The sequence below is a fragment of the Helianthus annuus genome, chromosome 7 (genome assembly GCF_002127325.2).
Source record: "Helianthus annuus cultivar XRQ/B chromosome 7, HanXRQr2.0-SUNRISE, whole genome shotgun sequence".
In the NCBI taxonomy this organism is placed as follows: domain Eukaryota; kingdom Viridiplantae; phylum Streptophyta; class Magnoliopsida; order Asterales; family Asteraceae; genus Helianthus; species Helianthus annuus.
The window spans coordinates 128,089,889-128,112,480 of NC_035439.2; the positions used below are offsets into that span (position 1 = coordinate 128,089,889).

Sequence of the window (22,592 nt, forward strand, 5' to 3'; positions counted from 1 at the left end):
ACCGGATACAGACCACCGCCGCTGCCGCTTGATTGACCGGAGACAGACCACCGCCGATGCCGCTTGATTGACCGGAGACAGACCATCAGGAAGAACTTTACGGACACCATTAACATACAAAACAGCATCCTTTGATTCTTCTATCTCCTCTTCAGTCTTCAGTGACCCCATTTCAACACAATATTGGTGTTTCTTTAATGATATGAATATGAATTGGGTTTTGATTGGAAGTTTGGTGGGTGAATCTGAAAGTGTGATTGGGGGGATTATGATGAGTTTGTGTTGTTGTGTTATGTTCCGTACTTGGACTGACTACCTTTTTGAGTTTTTGTTTTTGTTTCTGATCTGATCTGGTGATCATCTGAGAGTCGGTTCTGGTTCTGGATGGGAAATTACTAATCTGCCCCTGGAGTTTCCATCAAACATATATAAAAAGTTAATGAGTTTGTTTCTACCTTAAAAGATAAACTTTCGTTTAAATTAAGGGTCGATTTTGATGGTTTTAAGGTAAATTCTGAAAATTAAAACTAAATTGACTCTTACTAATGGTTTGGTTTTACGGTTTGAGTTTCGATAATAAATTTACTTTAAAGTTAAAACTAATTATCTAACTTATATTGTTAATCTTACCATAACTCTAATGATTTGTAAAAGTATAAATGTTTTTTTTAGGTAGAGGATTCTTTAAAAAGTGCTAAAAGTGTGAGAAGTGTAAGAAGTGTATTATAACACTATATATAATACTATATAACACCATATAAACACCGTATAACAATATGTAACATCATATAATACCATATAACACTATATATCATTATATAACAAATATAACACTATAGGTTGTCTGATAGCATGTCTATGATAGATGTATAGTGTTATATTTGTTATATAATGTTATATAATGTTACATAGTGTTATATGGTATTATATGGTGTTACAGGGTGGAGTTATTGTAAAAAAGACCAAAAGTGTGAGAAAGGTAAGAAAGAATCTCAACCATTAGATCTAAATTAATTGAAAAAGGTAAGATTGTAAATGCATTAACAAATTCAAATATATGGTAATCCTTGATTTAAGGATTTGGAGAGAGAAAATCCTTGATTTAAGGAATATAACCGTCCATAACATCATTCATTTTAATTTTTTTTGCATCATTCACAGAATCAGAGCCATGTTCATGACATGGTGTTTTAAAAAAATTCATAGTTCAATTCATGGTGTTTTTACGAAAATAATATAACACCATTCAGTAAACAAAAATATAACACCATTCAGTACACAAAATAACACCATTCAATACAAGATATAACACCATTCAGTAAACAAAAAATAACACCATACAGAAACAAAATAACACCATTCAGAAACAAAATAACACCATTCAGAAACAAAAAAAAAACCATCCAGTAAACAAAAAATTACATCATTCAATAAACAATATAACACCATTCAGTCAATAATATAACACCATTCAGTACAAGAATATAACACCATTCAGTAAATAAATATAACACCATTTAGAAAAAGAAAATAACACCATTTAGAAACAAAATAACACCATTCAGAAACAAAATAACACCATTCAGAAAAGAAAATAACACCATTCAGAAAAGAAAATAAACACCATGACTGAAAGAAATATAACACCTCTGTATCATCTTCTCCACTTCCGGCGCCGTTCGATGTAGAGAGAGAGATCGCACGACCACCACCACTGCCATCCATCATCTCCGACATTCTCCGGCCGTCGTTCATCACATTCACCGTCAACCTCCATCTTCGGTTGTCGTCATAATCAACACCGGAGACAGACCAGACATACAAAATATAACAGATAATCATCGCCGGACAGACCACCGCCGCTGCCGCTTGATTGACCGGATACAGACCACCGCCGCTGCCGCTTGATTGACCGGAGACAGACCACCGCCGATGCCGCTTGATTGACCGGAGACAGACCAGACATACAAATAAAACATATAATCTTCCGATTGATTGAACATGGAAGAAGAAAAGAGAGAGAGAAATTGTGATCGTGTGTATGAGAGAGAGAACGAAATTGCAGGGATTTGATTTACAAATGAAGATAAAAAGACACAATTGCCCCTATCAATTTCAATTCAGTCCAAATTAACAAAAATATTTGCAATTTGGTCCCTATTGATCTCAACCATTAGATCAAAAGATCTAATGATTGAGATTCTTTCTTACCTTTCTCACACTTTGGGCCTTTTTACAGGATCCTTTACCTGGTGTTACATATTGTTATACGGTGTTTATATGGTGTTATATAGTATTATATATAGTGTTATAATACACTTCTCACACTTTAGGCCCTTTTTACGCTATCCTTACCCTGTTTTTGTATCTAGATTACATACTAGAAAAAAAATTGTATGATTACATCATACTAGATGTAAATTACATACTAGAAAAAAGAATTAATTAAGTATATATTATTTACACGGCCAGCCCTGGAGGTGGGCGGGAAGGACCATCGGCCAGGGCCCGTGATTTCATAAGGCACGTGAGTTTTAAAAAAATTCGATATTATATATGTAAAATTTTTAATAGGGTATTTAAAAAATCCGATATTATATATGTAAATTTTTTAATAAGGTATAGCCAAACAAACACTAACATAGGCCCACTTGCAAAAAAAAAAAAAAAATCATATGACTTAGGTTAGTTAGCCCATTGGGATTAGCTTAGTGAGCCCAATACCCAAATTATTTTAAAAACTAATAAAAAAACAATACGTCCATGTTGGGCGGCAACTAGTGCCCTGGATATTGAAACGTCGTCTATAGCAGGATAGTAGGAGACCTGGTTCGACCAATAACTCACAGAGTCTGTACGCACAAAGTCTGCACTCTTTTGTTATTCAATTTCAGTCTTGCACGCAGCCACGGGCCTGTTCGACGAACTCAGTCTCACGATCACGGATCACGTATTCAGGTAAACATCAAATCATCAATCGGCCCTTGTTCAGTACTTCAGTTGTTATGTTTTGTTTTTGGTCGAATTCACTCATTCAGGCCCTTATTAGTTATTAATTATTATGTTTCTTTTTGTCAAATCCAGACCCTTGTTTAGGCGATTAGTTATTGTCGAATTCATGCCCTTTTCTGTTGTGTTGAAGACTAAATTGTTGGTATATATAGAAACGATTGTTGAATTCAGACCCATATTATGTTTTTTTTTTTTTTGTCGAATTCAGGCCCGTATTATTATGGTTTTTTTTTTTCAAATTCAGGTATGATTTACGATTATATGATTAGTTGATTTATGATTTAGGATCTTTTTTTTTCGATCAAGAATGCAAGGAGGGGTTCACGAATCAGTGGTTAGCTATTAGCTTATTAGTTTTTACGGTATGTCACCCATTCGAATACTATATTTTGTATTTGTTAATTGTATTGTTTATCGAATGCTATATTTTTGTCAGCGGTTCACGGTTGTATGAAAAACTAGTTTAAATTATTTATTTCGTTAAGGCCTAAGGGCATGTTTTTTTCGAGCTCGAACAAGGTACAGGAATTCTCAAGGTCAGCCCTGATTATTTATCAACTTTTGATTGTGAGATAAGATAACCATTCAATTTTGTTACATATTACACCTTTACATTTGTTTCTTCTACAACTTTATCAAAAACAATTTTTCATTTTTTACCCAACGCTTTTTCAGTTTCACTTTTGGTCCCTTATACTTTTCATCTTTTACAAATTTGTCGTTTTACGTCTCGTTCTAAATTTTGTGAGTTAGCATGCTGCAACGCGCATGTGTGGTTTGACTTTATACGTTATTTTTTGGCACTTTAATGGCCCCATCGCAATGCGCAGATCCCAAGTTAACTCTGTTATTCTTTTCTATGTTTTACGTTTCGGTTTAATTTTTGCGAGTTAACATGTTGCAACGCGCGTGTATGTTTTAACATTTTTGCGTCTACTTTTTATTTGGTTTAACGATTCCGCCCCAATATGCAGGTTTTAAATACTAGTTGTATGATTACATACTAGAAAAAGAATAGGAAAATAATGATCTCAATTATATAGATAAGTGATTATAAAAACAGATAAAGTTATTCTTTTAATCGAGTGGAGATCGCCAAAATCGAGTACAGGCATGATGGGAACCCGGAATTTCGTTGGGTTTCCCATTTTAATATTTATCGTACTTTGTAATTTTTTTTATAGAATTTATTATGAAGTTTTTTTTTATTTTGTTAGGATCTATTAAGTTGTTTCTTTATTTTTTTTAGGATCTATTAAGTTGTTTTTTTAATTTATTAGAGTTTTATGTAACTTTTTAATTTAAATTAAATTAGTGGTGTGTTTCATTTTATAAATGTCAAAATATATAAAAAAAATTTCACATGTCAACCCAAGCCCCCAACTCACGCCGCTACCACACCCCACTTTTTTTGGGTGGTCTGGTGGAGCCCATCTCCGCCACATGTCAACTCAAACCCAAAACCCAAGCCCCACACCCAACGATCTAAGCGTTGGTCATAATTTAATGTTGAGGTAAAAAAACACAAACTTATTAACCCACAGAGCTCGATTAATCTAGACAATAAGCCCAGCTGCCTAGAACTGATAAGTAAATATATCTCTATTGAGATATCAAAAAAGGTTAAAACGTATATTAATCAAACGGTCCGTCAAAATGGGGTTAGCTCATTTGATAGAGGCTCTTACCTTTTAGTGAGATATCTTGGGTTCAATCCTAAGCAATGAGTAAATTACGATTTATTTGGTGTAATTTAAGAGTATGTAAGCATTGTCAATTAAAAAAAAGTCAAATCAAATCAAACCAAACGGCCTGGTCCGGTTTTATACAGTTGACTTCCTACATAAACCGTAAACCAAACTGTTTGGTACGGTTTAAACTTTTTTTTACCAAATTACTTATCTAAAAGGATTAAGATGAGTTATTCGATTAATTTGGTCTAAACCGAATTGAGATTTATAGGATCACCACAACACAAATGTACATAAACCGTAAACCAAACTGTTTGGGACGTTTTCCACCATACGACGTCCACATCATCCTCATCCAACCATTATCTTTTTATTCCCATTCAAGACCACAATCACATGGGACCCACCAATCTCCATCCATCTCTTGCAACTATAAAAACTAGAAAAGTGGGACAACTACAAAACCTACATTATATTTGTCTCCATCCATCTCTTACACATCACATGAAAGCTCTCGTCGTATGCCCATGATACAAACCACGTTGGGGACGAAAACGCCCCATTTCACGAGGGGGGAGTTGTGTGGTGTGCTTGGGCCGTGAATAGCCTTTTCCACGCCTCATTACACATGATCTTACGAGGAGGGGGGAGTTGTGTGACACTAAATGACAAATGTTTCTTATTCAAGACAACATTTATTTATCCATCAATATCCGAAGGGTTCTCATTAAGAGAAACCATATGACAAACTCTTCTGATCTTCTCAAAACGGATTTAAAATATTAAGGGGGTGTTTGGGATTGCTTATAAAACAACTTATTGATTTATAACTTTTTCGAAAATGAGTTTTTCTAGAAATGATATTTGGGTAATGGGTTGAAAAGGAGGTTTTAAGGCTTTGGAAAGGAGAAACGGAAAGGTTAGGAGGTAGTGACTTTTTGGAAAAAAAAAAAAGATAAGGTGAAAAAGTCAATAAGTTATTTTTCATAAGCAATCTCAAACACCCCCTAAGTACTCACACATAATTCCTATAATTCCACATATTTAATAATTTTAAGTTTCTTACAACTTCAAAATTATACATTTTTCTGTTTGAAAAATACATAATATATTAATATATTCGGTTTTGATGCAGGTGAACTGTAAACAAGTATGAGATAGGTTGAACAAATATCACCTAATGTCATACCTGTTCCAAACTCACAAAAATAGTATAATCAATCTCATGCTAGGTCCATACCAAAAAGCGAAAAACACGTCCCAAACCCACAAATTTTTCTAATAATTAGGGGGTGTTTGGATTGCTTATTTTAGTGACTTATTAGCTTATTGACTTTTAGAAATTAGAAAAGTTAAAAGATGTTTGCCATGAAATTCTTATTTGAGGGAAAAAGTCAATAAGTCACTCCATTATGACTTATTAACTTTTCCAAAAAGTCATAAATTGTTTTGAAAAGCTAAGCCAAACATGGCCTTAATCTATGCCTAATCACAAACCCAAATACATGTTCCAAATGTTATTTTTTTCAAATCAGTGTATCATATTTTATTTGGTATCTCTTGCTTGCATAGTAGGATTGATTGTACAAAGTACAAACTATACAAGGTATAGGCATGCAACCAAATGCTTAAAAAAGAATCCATAGAAATAGAACAAAATATCCAAATAACTTTTAAGGTAAACTCAAGCTCAACAGGCTTTAATTTTGATCCCGTGAACAAAACTTACAATAAAAATGTAGCCAATAGTTGTAGGTGTGACAATTAATTAAAATTTTGAATTTGAATTACGGTAGTGTACCAGGCACATCTAGTCGTCTTGCATGTCACATATATTTGGTCAACCAAGGTAGCTCATTGCTGTCTTTCAGTGCAAAACTCACATCATCACTGCCATCAAAGCTTAAAATGTTAACTGAACATGTTGTGACAAGTAAAAGTTGAGAATATAAAGAAACCTTGATCTTTTTAACCATCAATTAATTAACGACGAAAAGTAGGATCAATGCAACCAACCTCGGAAAATTGAGCTGCAACTTCTGCAACCTGTGACTTGCTCCGGATTCACAGAGAATAATTCGGGATTCACCAAGCTTGCAGCTGCAAATAAAATAAAAGAGCATATAGATGATTAGGTAATTATGCATTGTCTAGTTATGCAAGTAGTTAAATACACAATACAGTTTTTGGTGTCCTAGGGGGCGTTTGGATGAGCACAATGAAACAGAATATTTAACCGCTAAAACTTGAATTCATAGTAATCAGTTTGTATCGTTTGGATGAAGTGATTATGATTAGCATTACCTGATTAGTTGTATAAAAAACTCTAATTACGTATATACCACTCCTTTTTACCTCATTTATAGACTTTTCACCCACATATTTGTTGTTAATATGCTACTAAAAAATTATCATTGTTTGAGGAGTAAAATGCCATTTTCGTCCCTGAGGTTTGGCCAGTTTGCTATTTTCGAACAAATGTTTGTTTTTCTGCATCTGGATCCAAGAGGTTTGAAATCATGCCATTTTTCTCCGTTAAGTCAGGGGTGTTTGCGTCTTTTTACCTACTTGTTTTATTTTGTTTATAATTGTACATTATGCTATATGCTTGTACATGTAGTGAAAAGACCGAATTGCCCTTTAACTTAACAAAAACGACAAAAATACCCCTAACTTAACGGAGAAAAATGGACAGAGTTAATGAGCCGAATGAAAATGACAAGATTTCGAACCTTTTGAATCCAGACGTGGAAAAAACAATCCTCTAGACGAAAAAGTCATTTTACTCGTGTTTGAATTATGAAGAAAGTTTAATACTTTTTGGTAAATGATTTATAAAAGTTTAAAAAGAAATACTTTTTTATAAATGAAAGAGAACAGGTGGTAAAGGAATCATCCCTTAACATGTTTCCTCACTATAAGATTGCTAAAGACGGGTTGCAGGTTAGCAAGATTCACATTGATGGGCATATGAGATAATTATTATACAAATTTGTATACTTAATTCATTAAGGTATACCAATTTGAAGGTACAGCTTATGTATATATCAGTTTCAAAGCAAACAAGCATTTGAATAAGAGAAATCCGATTTACTCACCCGATTCTCAAAAGTGTGTCCCATCCAGGAAATGTTATTCCGTTGCTTGTACAGAGACATGAAAAAGTTTGCGCCAACTGCATTGACAAAACATATATCGCAAAAGTTAAACTTCATGTATAAACAGGGTATATGAATGCATTTTTCTACACTTGTCGATTTGAAAGCAATGATAAAGCAATCACCGACTGGTGGTCAAATCATTAGAGATGTTATTTATAATTAAAAAAATCTGACCTTTTCAAAGGTGGTCTCACTCATTCCTGTTTTATAGAGCTCATGTACCATAGCTGCTAGAAAGATCTTACCCAGTTTAGAGCAACTCCTCATAACCTGAAAAGGAGAAGAATCTACATTTATCTAACTATATCACAAAATAACTGACACGTTGTACGAGAAATATTAGACACCCTTTTGCCAAAATATGCTGTAAAACTTCACCATTTACCTGAATATGAGGAGCCTGGAACATCTCCTGTATGGCTGCTTCAACTTCAGACATTCCAACAAGTGCTTTTCCTGCAACCATCAGCCATTTATGAATAATTAGTTAATGTAAAGTTTTAATCCCATGCAATCTTAACTTTTATTCAGCAATAAAAAATCTTCGAGTAAAATGTCATTTTCGTCTCTGAGGTTTGGCTACTTTTGCGACTTTCGTCCAAATATTTGTTTTTCCGCATCTGGATCCAAAAGGTTTGAAATCTTGCCATTTTCATCCAACTCGTTAACTCCATCCATTTTTTAACGTTAAGTCAGGGGTATTTTCATCTTTTTAAACATTTTTGTGATGATTAAAGGATTTGGGTGGGGAGAAAGTCAGTAGAGGTGGATCTTTATTTCTTATAAAAAAGTGTTTAAAAAGACGGAATTGCCCCTCATTTAACGGATAAAAATGGATGGAGTTAATGAGTTGGATGAAAATGGCAAGATTTTAAACCTTTTGGATCTAGATGCGGAAAAACAAGCATTTGGACGAAAGTCGCAAAACTAGCCAACCTCAGGGACGAAAATGACATTTTACTCAAAATCTTCTCTTAGAAAAAGGCAGTAGCTGCGACATATAAATTTCTAAATGCATTAAGGAATTACTATAGAAAAAAGGGTGGTGCCAAAGCATCTATGCAAACTCAAAACTGAAAGTTTGTTTGATGTTATCTACATCTAACTCAGTAGACAATACATAAGCAGAAAATTTTGAAAAAATAAAACAATATACAGTAAAATAAATAACGTCATTACCTGTGTTTGGAAGTGAGGTAGATTTCTTAACTCGATAGTCTGCAAGTTCAGCTGCGCGACGACATATCTCTAGAGCACGGCGTGCATCTCCTGAAACTGCTGCAACCTACGTAACCATAGTACATTGTATTAGTACAGGTTACAATTTCAAGTTTCCAACCTATTTACTTATAAATTGGTCAAGTTGGGTTTTGTTTTTTCTAGAACCACCCAAATGGATCAAATAAAAATATAAGTGAGGACAACGTATACAACCTCCTAATAATCTAATATACTATATTAGATACTATTAAAAAGATAAAAATTGGACAAAACTGTATGAAGTCAACCAAAACCTGACTCTGCCTGTTTCAACCCATACTTATTTGATTTGTTACTCAACCTGCCTGACCCGCCTAAACGGGTCGTGTTCGTGGGTTGGCGAGTTCAACCAGACCCGAATCAGAAAATTTTAGATGAACCTGAACACGACCGGAACCCGAAAAATTATGTCATACTTATGAACCCAAACACGACTCGTTCAACCCGAACATTTTATTTTTTTTATTTTTTTCCCGCAAATTAATATATTAAAATTAAAACTTATAAAAACACAAATGTATATAATACAATTCACATTTAAAATTATAAAATATTATGTCGATTTCTCTTTTTAAGTTATAATTATGGCATAAAATACACACTCAATTTAATTTATGACGTAAAACATATTGTAAAAAAGTATAAATTAGTATAAATGGGTTAAACGGGTCAACCCGCCGACCCGACCCATTTAGCTAAACGGCTTCGCAGATTCAACCTGAAACTGACCCGAACCCGTTCAGACTAAACCCAACCCCGCGAATTTCGTGTTAGGTTCGGGTCGTGTTAGAAATTCACACCCCTAACCACTATGTATAAGCATAAACAATGTAACAAGCTACAAAATAAGTGGAGATATGAACCTTTCTTGAAGCAAACTCTATAGCTTGTTTCTCAAATGCATCAATTCCTTTAAGACGACACCCGATGATTTCTTGAAGCTGCAAGTAGTTATAAGGAGAAAAGCAAAGCCTTTGTATACCCATTCGGCTGGAAATTCTGGGAAGCAATTTCTCCGGAAGATCCATAGTGTTTGCTATTCCTGTAAAACAATATAACCAAATCGATTAACACAAACGACGTAGCTGAATTTAACTTGAGACAAAGGGTTTGTTTCCAAAGATGGATGCCTACCAATGACGATAAGTTTGGAATTCGGTTTAGTAGGCCAATCAAGAATGTTGTACAAGACCGATTGATTTCTAGTTACTAGAAGATCAAGTTCATCAATGAGAAGAATACACGGGCGATCATCATCTTTGCTACTTTTAACCCCGTTAGAAAACTTGTCGTTAAGTAAGTTGAGAGCTTTTTTCCAGCTAACCCTGTGCCCTGTTAAAGCTTCATAAATAACCTGAAAATGTACATGAATAAGGTTTAGATAATGATTACAATGTAGTAAGCGCTCAAAACTGTTGAATATAATGTAAAATGTGAATCAGTACTCTGTATATATTCTCTGGTGTAGCCAATTTCAGACCATTTATCTCCACAAATGAGTATGGTTTAGTTATTCCAGCATCAACTTCAGATCGAAGACTCCTCATCACCGCAAGCACGCTCATTGTCTGTAAATAAATCGTATTTAAATACAGGGTACCATATGTAACAAATAACTAGAAAAACGGGTCGGGTCGAACCCCTTTTTAAAAAAATATGAATAGCAATTGTGTCAAATATGATTACAGACGTAATATTATTTCAATAATGATCTAAATATTTGTTTGAATAAAATGATTTTGGAGGTTTTATGTATTAAAGATACACTACAAATGAGGATAATTAACCTTTTTTTTTCCTTTTTAGCTAACTACTTTGTTGCATGTTTAACCAACTAAAATTGTAACATAGCCCGAATATACCCATTCATAAGTAACAGGTTAAAATTGTCACCTCTACTTAAAGTCAACAAAGTCTCCTTAGAGTCACAAAGATGTGTAGTATCAATAAACAGCTTCTAGCATGTGCAAATAAGTATTTTGATCAATCACTCAAAACAGGATCATTTATGTGCTTCACAGAAAACTCTTATATAACGATCACGAATTGTGAAACAAAAATCATGAAAAAGACAAGACATGGTTAACATAATACTAAAATTTACCTTGCCAGTTCCTGGAACACCATGGATGTAAAGGCAACGTCCTAGACATTGATCATCACATATAGCTCCTTTAATAAACGCCGTTATTTCTTCCATTTCTCTGCAAATGAAAAAACGCCAGTCATTAAGGGTAAACAGAAAATGAACATCCTATTATTGGTTTCCTATGAACATCTCGAATATCACGTACTTATTTCTACATGGCAAAGATTTCGGCAATGTTGCCAGCAGAAGCGTTGCTTTTGCCTTTTCAAGTTCAGTCTGCTTGTGAGTTCTCACGTGCTCCGGGATTCTCTTTGTACCTATTTTCTGGAGTCCAAAGGTATGACCCTTTCTTGAATTCTGCACAATACGAATGAATTCGAGTTCAGTTGAAGTCAAAACGTGCTTAAAAAGTTAAAAGAAAAATGAAAACCTAAATATCCTTACTGCAGCCACTTCATGAGCCGGGGTTGATCCAGGTGCGGGTTTATTATACCTATCTTCCTCTTCATATTCCATGTCATCGGACAGCTCAGAGTCGGAATCCTCGTCACAGCTCCAATCATCGTCATGCGGAGCTTCTTCATCCGCCTAACAAATCAGAAAGCGGTCAAGTCTTGTGATATCTTCAAATCAATCATACATCACATGCTTTATCCAACATTATAAAAGAGTAAAAGACTCACATCTTCATCGTTATTGTTATCGATCTCTGCAATCCGCTTAAAGCTATGCCAATTCACATCATACTCATACTCACACAAAAACACATCATCACCTTCATTCTCAGCCTTTGCATACTCATTTGGAGTCATAACATAACAATGCCGAAGCACAGTTTCCATCTGAACAACAAACTCAAACGATCACAAACTATCGAATTAAACATACATAAATAAAAATCTGAAGTCATCAACCCACAAGGTTACCTCATTATCAGCAAAGTCATTGGTTCTATACAGCTCTCTTTTCAGATTATGCGGCTGTCTACCCGCAGCTGTTTCCTCCGGTATCACATACCAACGACCTCGATACCAGAAGCTACCGTCAACCTCTTTCCACAAACTAAATAACCAAAACATTACAACCATCATCAAATCAACTACCTCAATCCGAACATTTATAAATGTAGTTTTATAAACACTTAGTTCCCTATTCAAAAAGAGCTAACGCCCTATGCAGTTATAGCGGTCCAAAATCAAATAGCGGTCAAGAGCCGATATTTGAGATATAAGGTTACTGCGGTGGGATATCAATAATTTTATATCATGCAGATTTTATATATATACATATATAAAACGTAAAACATATATAGTATTAATAGTAATATAGTCAAAACTAAAAAGTCAAAAGAGCCAATATTTGAAACATGATCTAATCGTAAGCTCCAAGCACGCACATCAACCAAAGCATCTAAAATAACGGTCAATATCGGTCAAATAGCAGTCAATAGCGCCGATAATAGGGGTTGCGCTATTCTAGACCGCTATTTTGGAAGGCTCGATAAACACTATTCCACCACTATTGACTACTTACCTAACAACACAGCTTGTTGCCCGTTTGCCTTCTATTTCAATGCATTAGATTGCTATTACTATTGAGATTCAACAATATCAACAATTAAAATATAAGGAATACCAACACTAGCCTTAATTAGCTGACTTACTATACCTTTCAATCCTGACTGCCCATAAATCGCTCGAAAGCAGCTTCTCCTTCGCAGTCCTACGCTGTTTCTTCCCTTTCGGCAGCTCCGGCAACTTAACATTCTTCCCCAATTTCCTCCCCTCACAATAACCACAAATCCACTCTCCGTCCGGAACCACCCGCAGCGGCGGTTTCAAACACTTCAAATGAAATCCACCTAAACAATCATCACACTCAATCATAACACCTCTACCAGCCTTAAAACAAACCCTACACTCCTCAACTTCAGGATCATCATCTTCATCTGAACTACCATCCTCTCTCTTCTTAACATACACATCATCTCCTACAGCAAACTCTCCTCCATCATAACTCACCTTCTTATAATACACTCTCCTTTTAGGCTTCAATCGTTTTGTTGCAATCTCTCTCTTCTCATGAACCCTAGGGTTTACTCTCGCACTAACACTTTCAGATCTGCTCTTCCGCTTCTTCAGCTCGGTTCGATCGGGCGAAACCGGTGAAAACGCGTCGAGTGTATCGATTTTATCGTCCTTGAGTGAATCGACACTCTTTGAAGGCTTTGTTTTCGTGTTTTTCGATCTGATTGTGGTTTTCGGAGTGTTTGCAGGTGAGATTGTTTGATTTGTTTGAATTGGTGAGGAAATGAAGCGTAATGAGCGGCGAGGTGAAGCTAGGGTTTGTGGTGTGTGAGGAATCGGAGTTTTTGGGGGCGATTTGAGTGATTTTTTGGGGGTTTGTTTGAGTGTTTTAGGTGTTTCCGCCATTGCCGCCATTGGAGATGTGTTGCAAACGTTACAGTACGGCGAGAATGTAGGGAGAGAGAGAGAGAGAGAGAGAGAGAGAGGAGAGAGAGTGTGTTGGTAGGGAACTTCTAGAGAGAGAAATGGCGGGAAAGGAGATATTATTTTTGCGCCATTTGTTTGTTTTTTAAATTAAATGGAGAATCGTTTGCCTTTTAAGGAAAGTGTGAAAAATCATTTTTGTTTTAAAAAAAAAATGTTTTTTTTTGGATCGGTTTTATTTGGATATTTTTCTTGCCGGTAACTCATAGCCGATCTGATTTGAATTCACGAGCGTCTGACCGAGCCGAATACAACCGATTTATTCGGTTTACTTGGTTCGGTTATCCGTTTTAAAGCGATTAAGCTAGTTATTATTTGGATTATTCAATTGAATTTGGTATGGTTATACGTTAAAGCGATTAAACATTCTATTATTTGGTTTATATGACTGATCCGAATAAGCAAAGTTTGTCAGTTTGTGGAACCGATAACTGATCCAAAGCGCAAGTTCACATTTCGGATATGGTCAAGAACCGTTTCGAAATTTGTTTTTTTTTTCGGTTTTAGATACGGTTCAGATTACGTATTAACATTGTTTTCGGTTTTTTCACACCCTTGCTAGAACAACTTAGGCAATGGTGAAAATGTGAAAGTGGACGTGGCGGTCAAGATGACAAAAAACAGCGGTAAGATCAACGACAGTGGTGAGGGTCTGGTGACAACAATGCTTGTGGTGGTAGACCGACGCTGGTTGTGGAGAGGTGATGATCGTGACGGTGACAATGGTTGGTAGTATTCACCTTTTTTGGATCTATGTTAAGTTAATAAATTAATGGTGCGTTTGTATACTAAAATTTAATAATGTATATAAATTTGTGTTTAAAGATGATATTAATGTTAATTTTAATGAAAATAACTCTTTTACTAAAACATGATTATATGCACATCAATGCGATCAATGTGATGTGTTTAATACAGAATCAACATTAATTAAAGAACTATAAATATCGTAAAAACACCTTTATATACACAATGTTGACGAATTCAATAAAACAGAGCAAAATGGATTATATGATTACACATAGCATAACCTTTTATATATCAATTTGTAATTTATATGATTAGACATAGCATAACTTTTTATATATCACTTCTTAACTAGTGGGGAATCCACGCGTTGCAGTGGAGTCGACAATATGGGTCAAACACATAATTTAAACCTAAAAACGTTAAAAAATTGTATGTACGTTGTGTGTGTATATAAAAAAGCACTCGCGCTTCGGGGGTGCAACGCATGGGAAACCCTTATGATAAAAGGGAACCCCTTATAATAAACATTTATAGTATACTGCAACATTTTTTTATCTAGTGGGAAACCCGAATGTTGCGGCAGAGTCGATAATTTACATCTAAATTTTTAACTAACTTCTCTAAAATTGCAAAACATATTTTATGTTAAATCTGATTAATTTTGGTTCACTGATTAGTCCTTTATTCCAAATACACAAATACAATAGAATGTATTTTTTAGTAAATGTTCTTGATGAATATGATGAGTTTATTATCCATAAGCTTATTTTTTATTATTTATAAATAATCTAATATATAGTATAAATTTATTAAACATAAATGTCATTGATCAAGGGAAGAGGGGTATGAATTGAAGAAAATGGCAAAAAGTTTAGCATTTTAATTTAACCCTTCATATGTCATCTTAAAATTTGATGAAAATTTACCATTTGCTTTATATAGTAATGTAGATCATCATCATTATCATCATACTCAGTAAATCCCACCATTACCTCTACGCCGTAGGAATAGAGAGGCTGCTTCCAGTGAGACCCCCGGCTCGATGGTAGTTTTGTAGCAAGCCTTGGACATAAGGCACATGACACTCGGCAATTAAGACAAATGCCAATTAGTGCATGTAGTTGTCTTTCGGCTATCAACCCCACCACATGATGCGTGATTAACCACCCCCTCTTTTAACATTATTTTCACGAAATTAGTAAAATAACGTTAAAGTTAATGCACTTTCACTTTTGCCCTCCTAGCGGCCACACATATATACATTATATGCGCATACCGCAAGCGGGGCTTATATAATAATGTAGATATCTAATACAAATATTACACATAGCATAACCTTTTATATATCTCTTGTGTAATATCTAATACAAATGTTTAAATTTATATAGTTGTTGTAAATAATAATAGAGTAAATTACAAGGATATTTCATGTGGTTTATCAAAATTTTGAATTTGGTCCCTAACTTTCCAAAAGTACATGGATGGTCCATGTGGTTTGCATTTTGTAACGCATTTAGTCCCCAGCTAACAAATCTAAAGGTTTAAACATTTCCAAGTTAGTAGGGCTTCAAATGAACCGAACGAACACGAACAAGACCTTGTTTGTGTTCGTTTATTAAGAACTATATGTGTTCGCGAACTGTTCATGGACACTTACCAAAGGAGATTTTATGTTCATGTTCGTTTGTTAAGAGACTGAACTTGTTCGTGTTTGTTTGTATTTGTTTGTTAAGTTTAGGCAACGAACGTTGATAAACACCAATAGAAACAAACGAACACAATCAAGCATTCATGAACAAAATTTATAATACACTAACACTTATTAAATATTTTATTTGTCGGGATATTAAAGTATTTAAATAAAATATAAAAACTAAAAACACTAATAAACTATTGAACACAAACGAACATGTTACCGAACGTTCACGAACATAAATGAACAAACGCTACATCTGTTCATGCTTGTTCATTTATCTAAACGAACGAAATTTCTTGTTCGTGTTCGTCTGTTTAATAAACGAACGAACACAAACGAACTTTCCGCCGAACGGTTCACGAACTATTATTCGAGCGGTTGGTTTTTTGCAGCCCTACAAATTAGGGACTAGATGCATTAGAAAGTGCAAACCACAGGGACCATCCATGTAAGTTTAGAAAAAGTTGGGGACTAAATACATTACAAAGTGCAAACCACATGGACTATCCTATGAAGCACGGGGACGCCATTTTAAATCGAGTACCCGTCCCGGGGACGACTCGGGGACGGAAACGCTTGGGGACGGCTCGGGGACGTTTCCCAAACGTACCCGGGTATTGGGGACTTCTACAAAAACGTACCCGATATTGGGTACTTCCAAAACGGAGTATCGGGGACGTTTACTAAAATATTTAGGATTTTAACCCTTTTAACTTCCAAAATACGATCGGTCGGCCTTCATAAATTATATATGCTCGGCCTTTTAACTTCCAACATTCACGTACAACATCATTCATCGAATTATCAAGTATCAACAGCAGGATCATCATCTCTATTCAAGTATTCATCATCGATTATGGCATCTCAAGACACACACGGATCATCATCTACTGTAGAAGAACCTCCGCTGTGGGTTTTTGGAGGTTGCCGATCTTTCGCTAGATGAACCGGAACTTGAAAACGTTTTGATTAACGATAATTAATTACCTATGGTTTATGTAGTGTTTCTGGAGTTTAACATATTTTTGGACTTTGTTTAATATATTTTTATTTTTTGGACTTTGTTTAATATAATTTTATTTTTTAATATTTTTTTTGCCGTACCCGTATATTGTATTTTTGAATTTTGTCGTTCCCCGTACCCGTATCGTCCCCGTACCCCAGTCCTGTACCCGTATCCGTGCTACATAGAGACTATCTATGTACTTTTGAAAACATAGAAACAAATCCAAAATTTTGGTAAATCACAGAACCCATCCTGTGTACCTTACTCATAATAATACTATATGTATGATCACAAACAATGTTACATAGCAGGTGATTACATTATACATCCATACTTCCAATACTTACATGTATAAAACAAAACTAAAAGCATTCAACATTTATTTGAACATAAAAAACAACTAATCAAGCTTTACTTTTCAATCCTAATTTAATCAAAACAAGCTTAATATAATCGTATCGTAAACCAGATTTAAGCAGCTGCAATTTCTTATCATTCCATGGAGGATATCTGAACCCGAAATCAATAAGATATCCCCTCACCATCACTGCCTTCTCATGACTGAAACATTCAAATGAGTATTTTCCATGATACCTTCCGAAGCCGCTGCCACCAACTCCTCCAAACGGCAGCGTATCGGCTGCATACTGAACGACGGCGTCGTTGAATGTAATGCTTCCTGATGAGGTTTCGCGAATCATCTTTTGTTGCAGTTTCTCATTGTTTGTGAAGCCATAGATGGCTAGTGGTTTTGGTCTTGAGTTTATAAACTCAATGCTGTCTTCAATTGTACCCAACTGCATGCAAAAGTCAAAGTCAAAAGTCATATGGTCGTTGACTTTTTATTGAAGATGTGATGTAATATTAAGTGCATGTAAGTTGGGTTAAACCTATTAGGGGTGTTCTTTGGGGTTTTTTACGGGTTTTGGGTCGGGTTGTTAGGATTTTTGACTGGGAAAAAGTGACCCGATAATCGACCCATTTAAAGTTCAGGTTGGTCGGGTTCGGGTTTGGTTGTTCGGTTTTCAGGTTTGGATGCAAAATGAAAAAAAAATTACAAAATATTTTCAAAATTCATATTGCTACTAAAAAAATATTATCAAAACTGAGACATCATTTGACATTATGATACGATAATGTTCAAAAGTCCCAAAATTTAGTGTTCCAAATACGAGAGACTCCAAACCAAAACACATCTATCAAAAAACATTAAATGTTAGTTTCGTGTTTCAGGTTTTTCAGGTCAGGCTTTCGGGTTTTTGGCTGGAAGAAAATGACCCGATAACCATGGGCATAGCATAGTGGGGAGGGGCGACCCCCCGAACTTTTCGCTTAGTAGTGTCCGGTATGTAGTTTTCGTACAGATTTTTTTAGGTATATACGTTTTCGACCCCCCGGTTTTATAATTTTTTAGGTATAATTTTAGGTCCGGTGACTTCCGACCCCCCGGTCGGAAATCTCAAGCTTCGCCACTGCCGATAACTGTCCCATATAAGGTTCGGGTTGATCGGGTTCAGATTTTACGGGTATTCTATGATTTGGGTTTGGTGGCTTCATATTCGGGTAAAAATTGACAACCCTAAAGTCCATTAATGTCAACCTTAAAGGGCTTAACCCTAAAGAGACTCTAATAGTTATTATGATAGTGTTCTTACTGTGATGATTGGAAGCAATGGACCAAAGATTTCTTCCTTCATGATCGCCGTGTCAAGCGGAGGATCAAGTAATATTGTCGGCTCAATGAATCTACACCGGATTAAGAATCGTTAGTTCATATCTGCAAACTTAGGTGCGTTTGGTTCACGGACTATTTTTAATAAAAAATAGCAATGGACCAAATGGGCCAGGCTATTTTGCTCGAATAAAAATTTAGAGTAAAGTACATGGCGACCAAAATTTTGGACATTTTGACGTATTTAGCCCTCAACTTTTACCAAAGTACATTGATGGTCCCTGTGATTTGCACTTTGTAACACATTTAGTCCCTAACTTAGACCTGCTAAAAGCTTTAGATTTGTTAGTAGGGGACTAAATACGTTACAAAGTATAAACCACAGGGATCATTGGTGTACTTTACTCAAAAGTTTACTTACAGTCTGTCTTCCTCTATATAACCGCCATAAGCGATCGAAGATCTGACACCAGGTTCAAGTAAAAGCCCTTTCAATCTTGAAAAATGTTTGTTGTTTATAATCTTGGCAACGGTATTAGTATCCTTCGGATTGTATCCAAATAATGTATTGATCTCTTTCTTCAATAGTTCCACCTAGTACATCCATAATGTTATCTACTGATTAATGTTACAAAAACCGATATCAGTATAAAATTTGGTATCGTTTGTTACCAAAGTTGATGCGAATGTCTTCGACGTGACAATGTAATCGATTCCAATACAAGCTTGGCCTGCGCACACGCCAAATTTACCCCAAAGAATTCTTTTCACAGCAATCTGTTATGAGAAATAAATATTAATTTAAATGTTTTTTTTTTCAGTTTTTATTAGTAGAATGCAAGTCTTGTACTATTTTTCTAGTAACTGTCATTAACTGTTTTTTTTTTTTTTTTTTTTTTCTGAAATACCTACTTTTTGTTAACAACAATCATAGAGTGGCGCGCTGTAAGTTCCAGGAATATTCGTCAAAGAACGAAAATAATTATAGTAATATACAACGCGTGTCAATATATATAAAAAATAAAGAGTAAAATGTCATTTTCGTCCCTGAAGTTTGGCTACTTTTGCGACTTTCTTTTCGCATCTGGATCCAAAAGGTTTGAAATCTTGTCGTTTTCATCTGACTCGTTAACTCCATCCATGTTTTTACCTTAAGTCAGGGGCATTTACGTCATTTAATCTTGCCATTTTGATATAAATAAACAAACCAAATAGCTAAAATGACGAAAATACCCCTGACTTAAGGTAAAAACATGGATGGAGTTAACGAGTCAGATGAAAACGCCAAGATTTCAAACCTTTTGGATCCAGATGTAGAAAAACAAACTTTTGGACGAAAGTCGCAAAAGTAGCCAAACCTCTGGGACGAAAATGACTTTTTACTCAAAAATAAACTGAAATGACCTTTCTGTCCCTAGAACTAGAGATGAAATCAACAACAGCAGGACATTTGCCACCCAACTCCAGAGTCACAGGAGTCAGATTTCTTGCAGCTGCTGTCATGACAGCCTGGCCCACTCGCGCACCGCCTATCAAAAATCATTCTCGAGATTATAAGCTAAGTTCAAAACTCTGAAATGCGTAAGAAGTGGAGAAAAGTCGAAACCTGTGAAGAAAATCTTGTCGAATCTATGTCGAAGAAGTTTTTCACCGACGTGGGGTCCACCTTCGATGACTCTAATCGCGGCGTTATCAAGGTAATCGCGTATGGAGTCAGCGAGAACCGAGGAACATGTTGGAGCTAGCTCGGAAGGCTTTAGGATTACTACATTTCCTGCTGCTATCGCGCCGATAATTGGTTCAAATGATAACCCTGTAAGTTGTATTTTAATTAATATTAGAACATAAAACGCGCAATTTATAGATATGAGTTAAGTGTCATTTACGTCCCTGTGGTTTGTACACTTTTGCCATTTCAGGCCAAATTTCAAAATTGTATCATTTTCCTCCTGACATTCTCGAAACGTGTTATTTTAGTCCAAAAAACTAACCCCAGTTAAAGAAACACAGTTAGCTCAGGGGTAAAATGGTCATTTTACATAGTGGCTCTGAGTGGTTCAGAGGTTTTACATACCCTCCACTGTGCACCAACCTCCGACCACTACAAGCCACTATGTAAAATGACCATTTTACCCCTGAGCTAACTGAGTTTTTTAACTGGGGTTAGTTTTTTGGACTGAAATGGCACGTTTCAAGAATGCGAGTGAGGAAAATGGTACAATTTTGAAATTTGACCTGCAATGGCAAAAGTGGATAAACTACAGGGACGTAAATGGCACTTAACTCTATAGATATATTATAAGAAATTAATCATAGCATGTAATATGTTGCTAGTTTCATACATGTACCCTGATTACAGGGGTTGATTATGTAAAATAAGTAAAGTTGAAGGTACCAAATGGAAAGTTCCAAGATGATATGATGAGTACAACACCAAAAGGCTCAGGAATCAACTTCCCCGAGCTGGGAAATGAAGCTAGTGGCAATTTAGCCTGAAAATATTGAAATTACCATTTTACCCTAAGCATATATATACTAAAAACATTTTAAAAATAAAAAAAGAAAAAATATGGAAATTACTCTTTTGCTAGACATCCATTTCTTTAAGTTCCCAAGTGCATAGTTTGCAGATTTGGCCACTGTTCCAATCTACAAAATTTCAAATCCAAAACATGTTGAAATAACTTGTAATAACACACTCACATATATGATATATATAGTTATATACACATATATGCATACATATGTATGTATAGTTTTGAGTTTCAGTTACTAGTTTACGCGAAAACTAAAGTAGCACTATTTTAGGTCCGGTCTAGTGGGCTCAACCGCTCAAGCCCGTTCAGAGTTAGGACCGTATTAGTGGTCTCGATGTTGTACACAACATTTTAACAACATATCGAAATTTAAAATCTATTGATTATGTAATTTATGACAAAACAAATTAACAAAAACAATATTAACATGATCACCTCATCTCTATAAGCTTCCACATGATGTTTTCCCAAATCTTGATAAAGAGCCTTGAAGATGTCACTTTCTCTCTCCTTGAGGAGAGAGAGTATCCCTTTTAGTTGTGCTCTCCTCCATGATGCTTCCCTTGTCTTTCCACTATTGAAAACCTCCCTCAATGCCTTCAATTCTCCTTCAAAATCATCCACAATTGCTTCCATTGTTGCTTCTATGTATTCTTGACACTAGATTTTTCATATATCAAACCAAAAATTGTTATTTGGCTAGGCTATATAGTAGTACATGGGGTGTGTTTCTAACTGGCCCATTATTAGGTACCATCAATATACTCATTTTGTCGGCTGTGCCTAATTTCTTAGTTCTAATATAGAGGATATATGAGTACAATGATACTTGAAAGACATCATGTGCGATGTCCCATGACATGTCAAGGTTACATTAACTTCATATTGTTCTATTTGCACAAAGTCATTAAATCTCAAACACTCATTAAAGACTTGTTAATAAGATTTTTAGAATAATGTTTTATATGATTAATGCTTAACTAGTAAGTTACTGCTCGCGCTCCGTGGCAGGATAAAAACGTAGATAAAAATAATCAAATCGCGATAGCACACTCTACGTGATGACAAATAACAATGTTGCGGCAGTATATTTGAAAGTTATGGAAAAGTTATTGGTTCAGTCTGTTACGGTATCAGCATTCGTTATAACCATAAAAACAAACGCCCGCAGCGGATTCGGAACGTAGTTAAAGTAACCTACTTACTAT

General features: G+C 35.3%; 2 protein-coding genes and 1 non-coding gene across 3 annotated transcripts; all 3 read right to left on the reverse strand.

Moving 5' to 3' along the window:
• Window positions 1-6,328: 6,328 nt before the first annotated feature.
• On the reverse strand, window positions 6,329-13,772 carry LOC110868531 (origin of replication complex subunit 1A). Its single transcript, XM_022117724.2, has 15 exons — window positions 12,882-13,772; window positions 12,140-12,275; window positions 11,897-12,055; window positions 11,658-11,801; window positions 11,419-11,570; window positions 11,229-11,328; window positions 10,570-10,692; window positions 10,259-10,478; window positions 9,988-10,166; window positions 9,044-9,149; window positions 8,250-8,320; window positions 8,039-8,134; window positions 7,802-7,878; window positions 6,720-6,803; window positions 6,329-6,593 (listed from the first exon to the last, which is right to left on the reverse strand). The coding sequence occupies exons 1-15, from the start codon at window positions 13,652-13,654 to the stop codon at window positions 6,530-6,532; spliced, it is 2,484 nt and encodes an 827-aa protein (XP_021973416.1). The 5' UTR covers window positions 13,655-13,772; the 3' UTR covers window positions 6,329-6,529.
• Window positions 11,918-11,995, reverse strand: LOC118480811. Its single transcript, XR_004863789.1, has one exon. It is a non-coding gene; the product is annotated as a small nucleolar RNA snoR28 (small nucleolar RNA).
• Window positions 13,773-17,396: 3,624 nt separating the features above from the next.
• On the reverse strand, window positions 17,397-22,264 carry LOC110868532 (aldehyde dehydrogenase family 3 member F1). Its single transcript, XM_022117725.2, has 9 exons — window positions 21,820-22,264; window positions 21,428-21,496; window positions 21,243-21,339; window positions 20,454-20,660; window positions 20,252-20,376; window positions 19,520-19,624; window positions 19,269-19,441; window positions 18,831-18,921; window positions 17,397-17,972 (listed from the first exon to the last, which is right to left on the reverse strand). Exons 1-9 carry the CDS (start codon window positions 22,018-22,020, stop codon window positions 17,580-17,582), a joined length of 1,461 nt encoding a protein of 486 aa, XP_021973417.1. The 5' UTR covers window positions 22,021-22,264; the 3' UTR covers window positions 17,397-17,579.
• Between the last annotated feature and the right edge of the window lie 328 nt (window positions 22,265-22,592).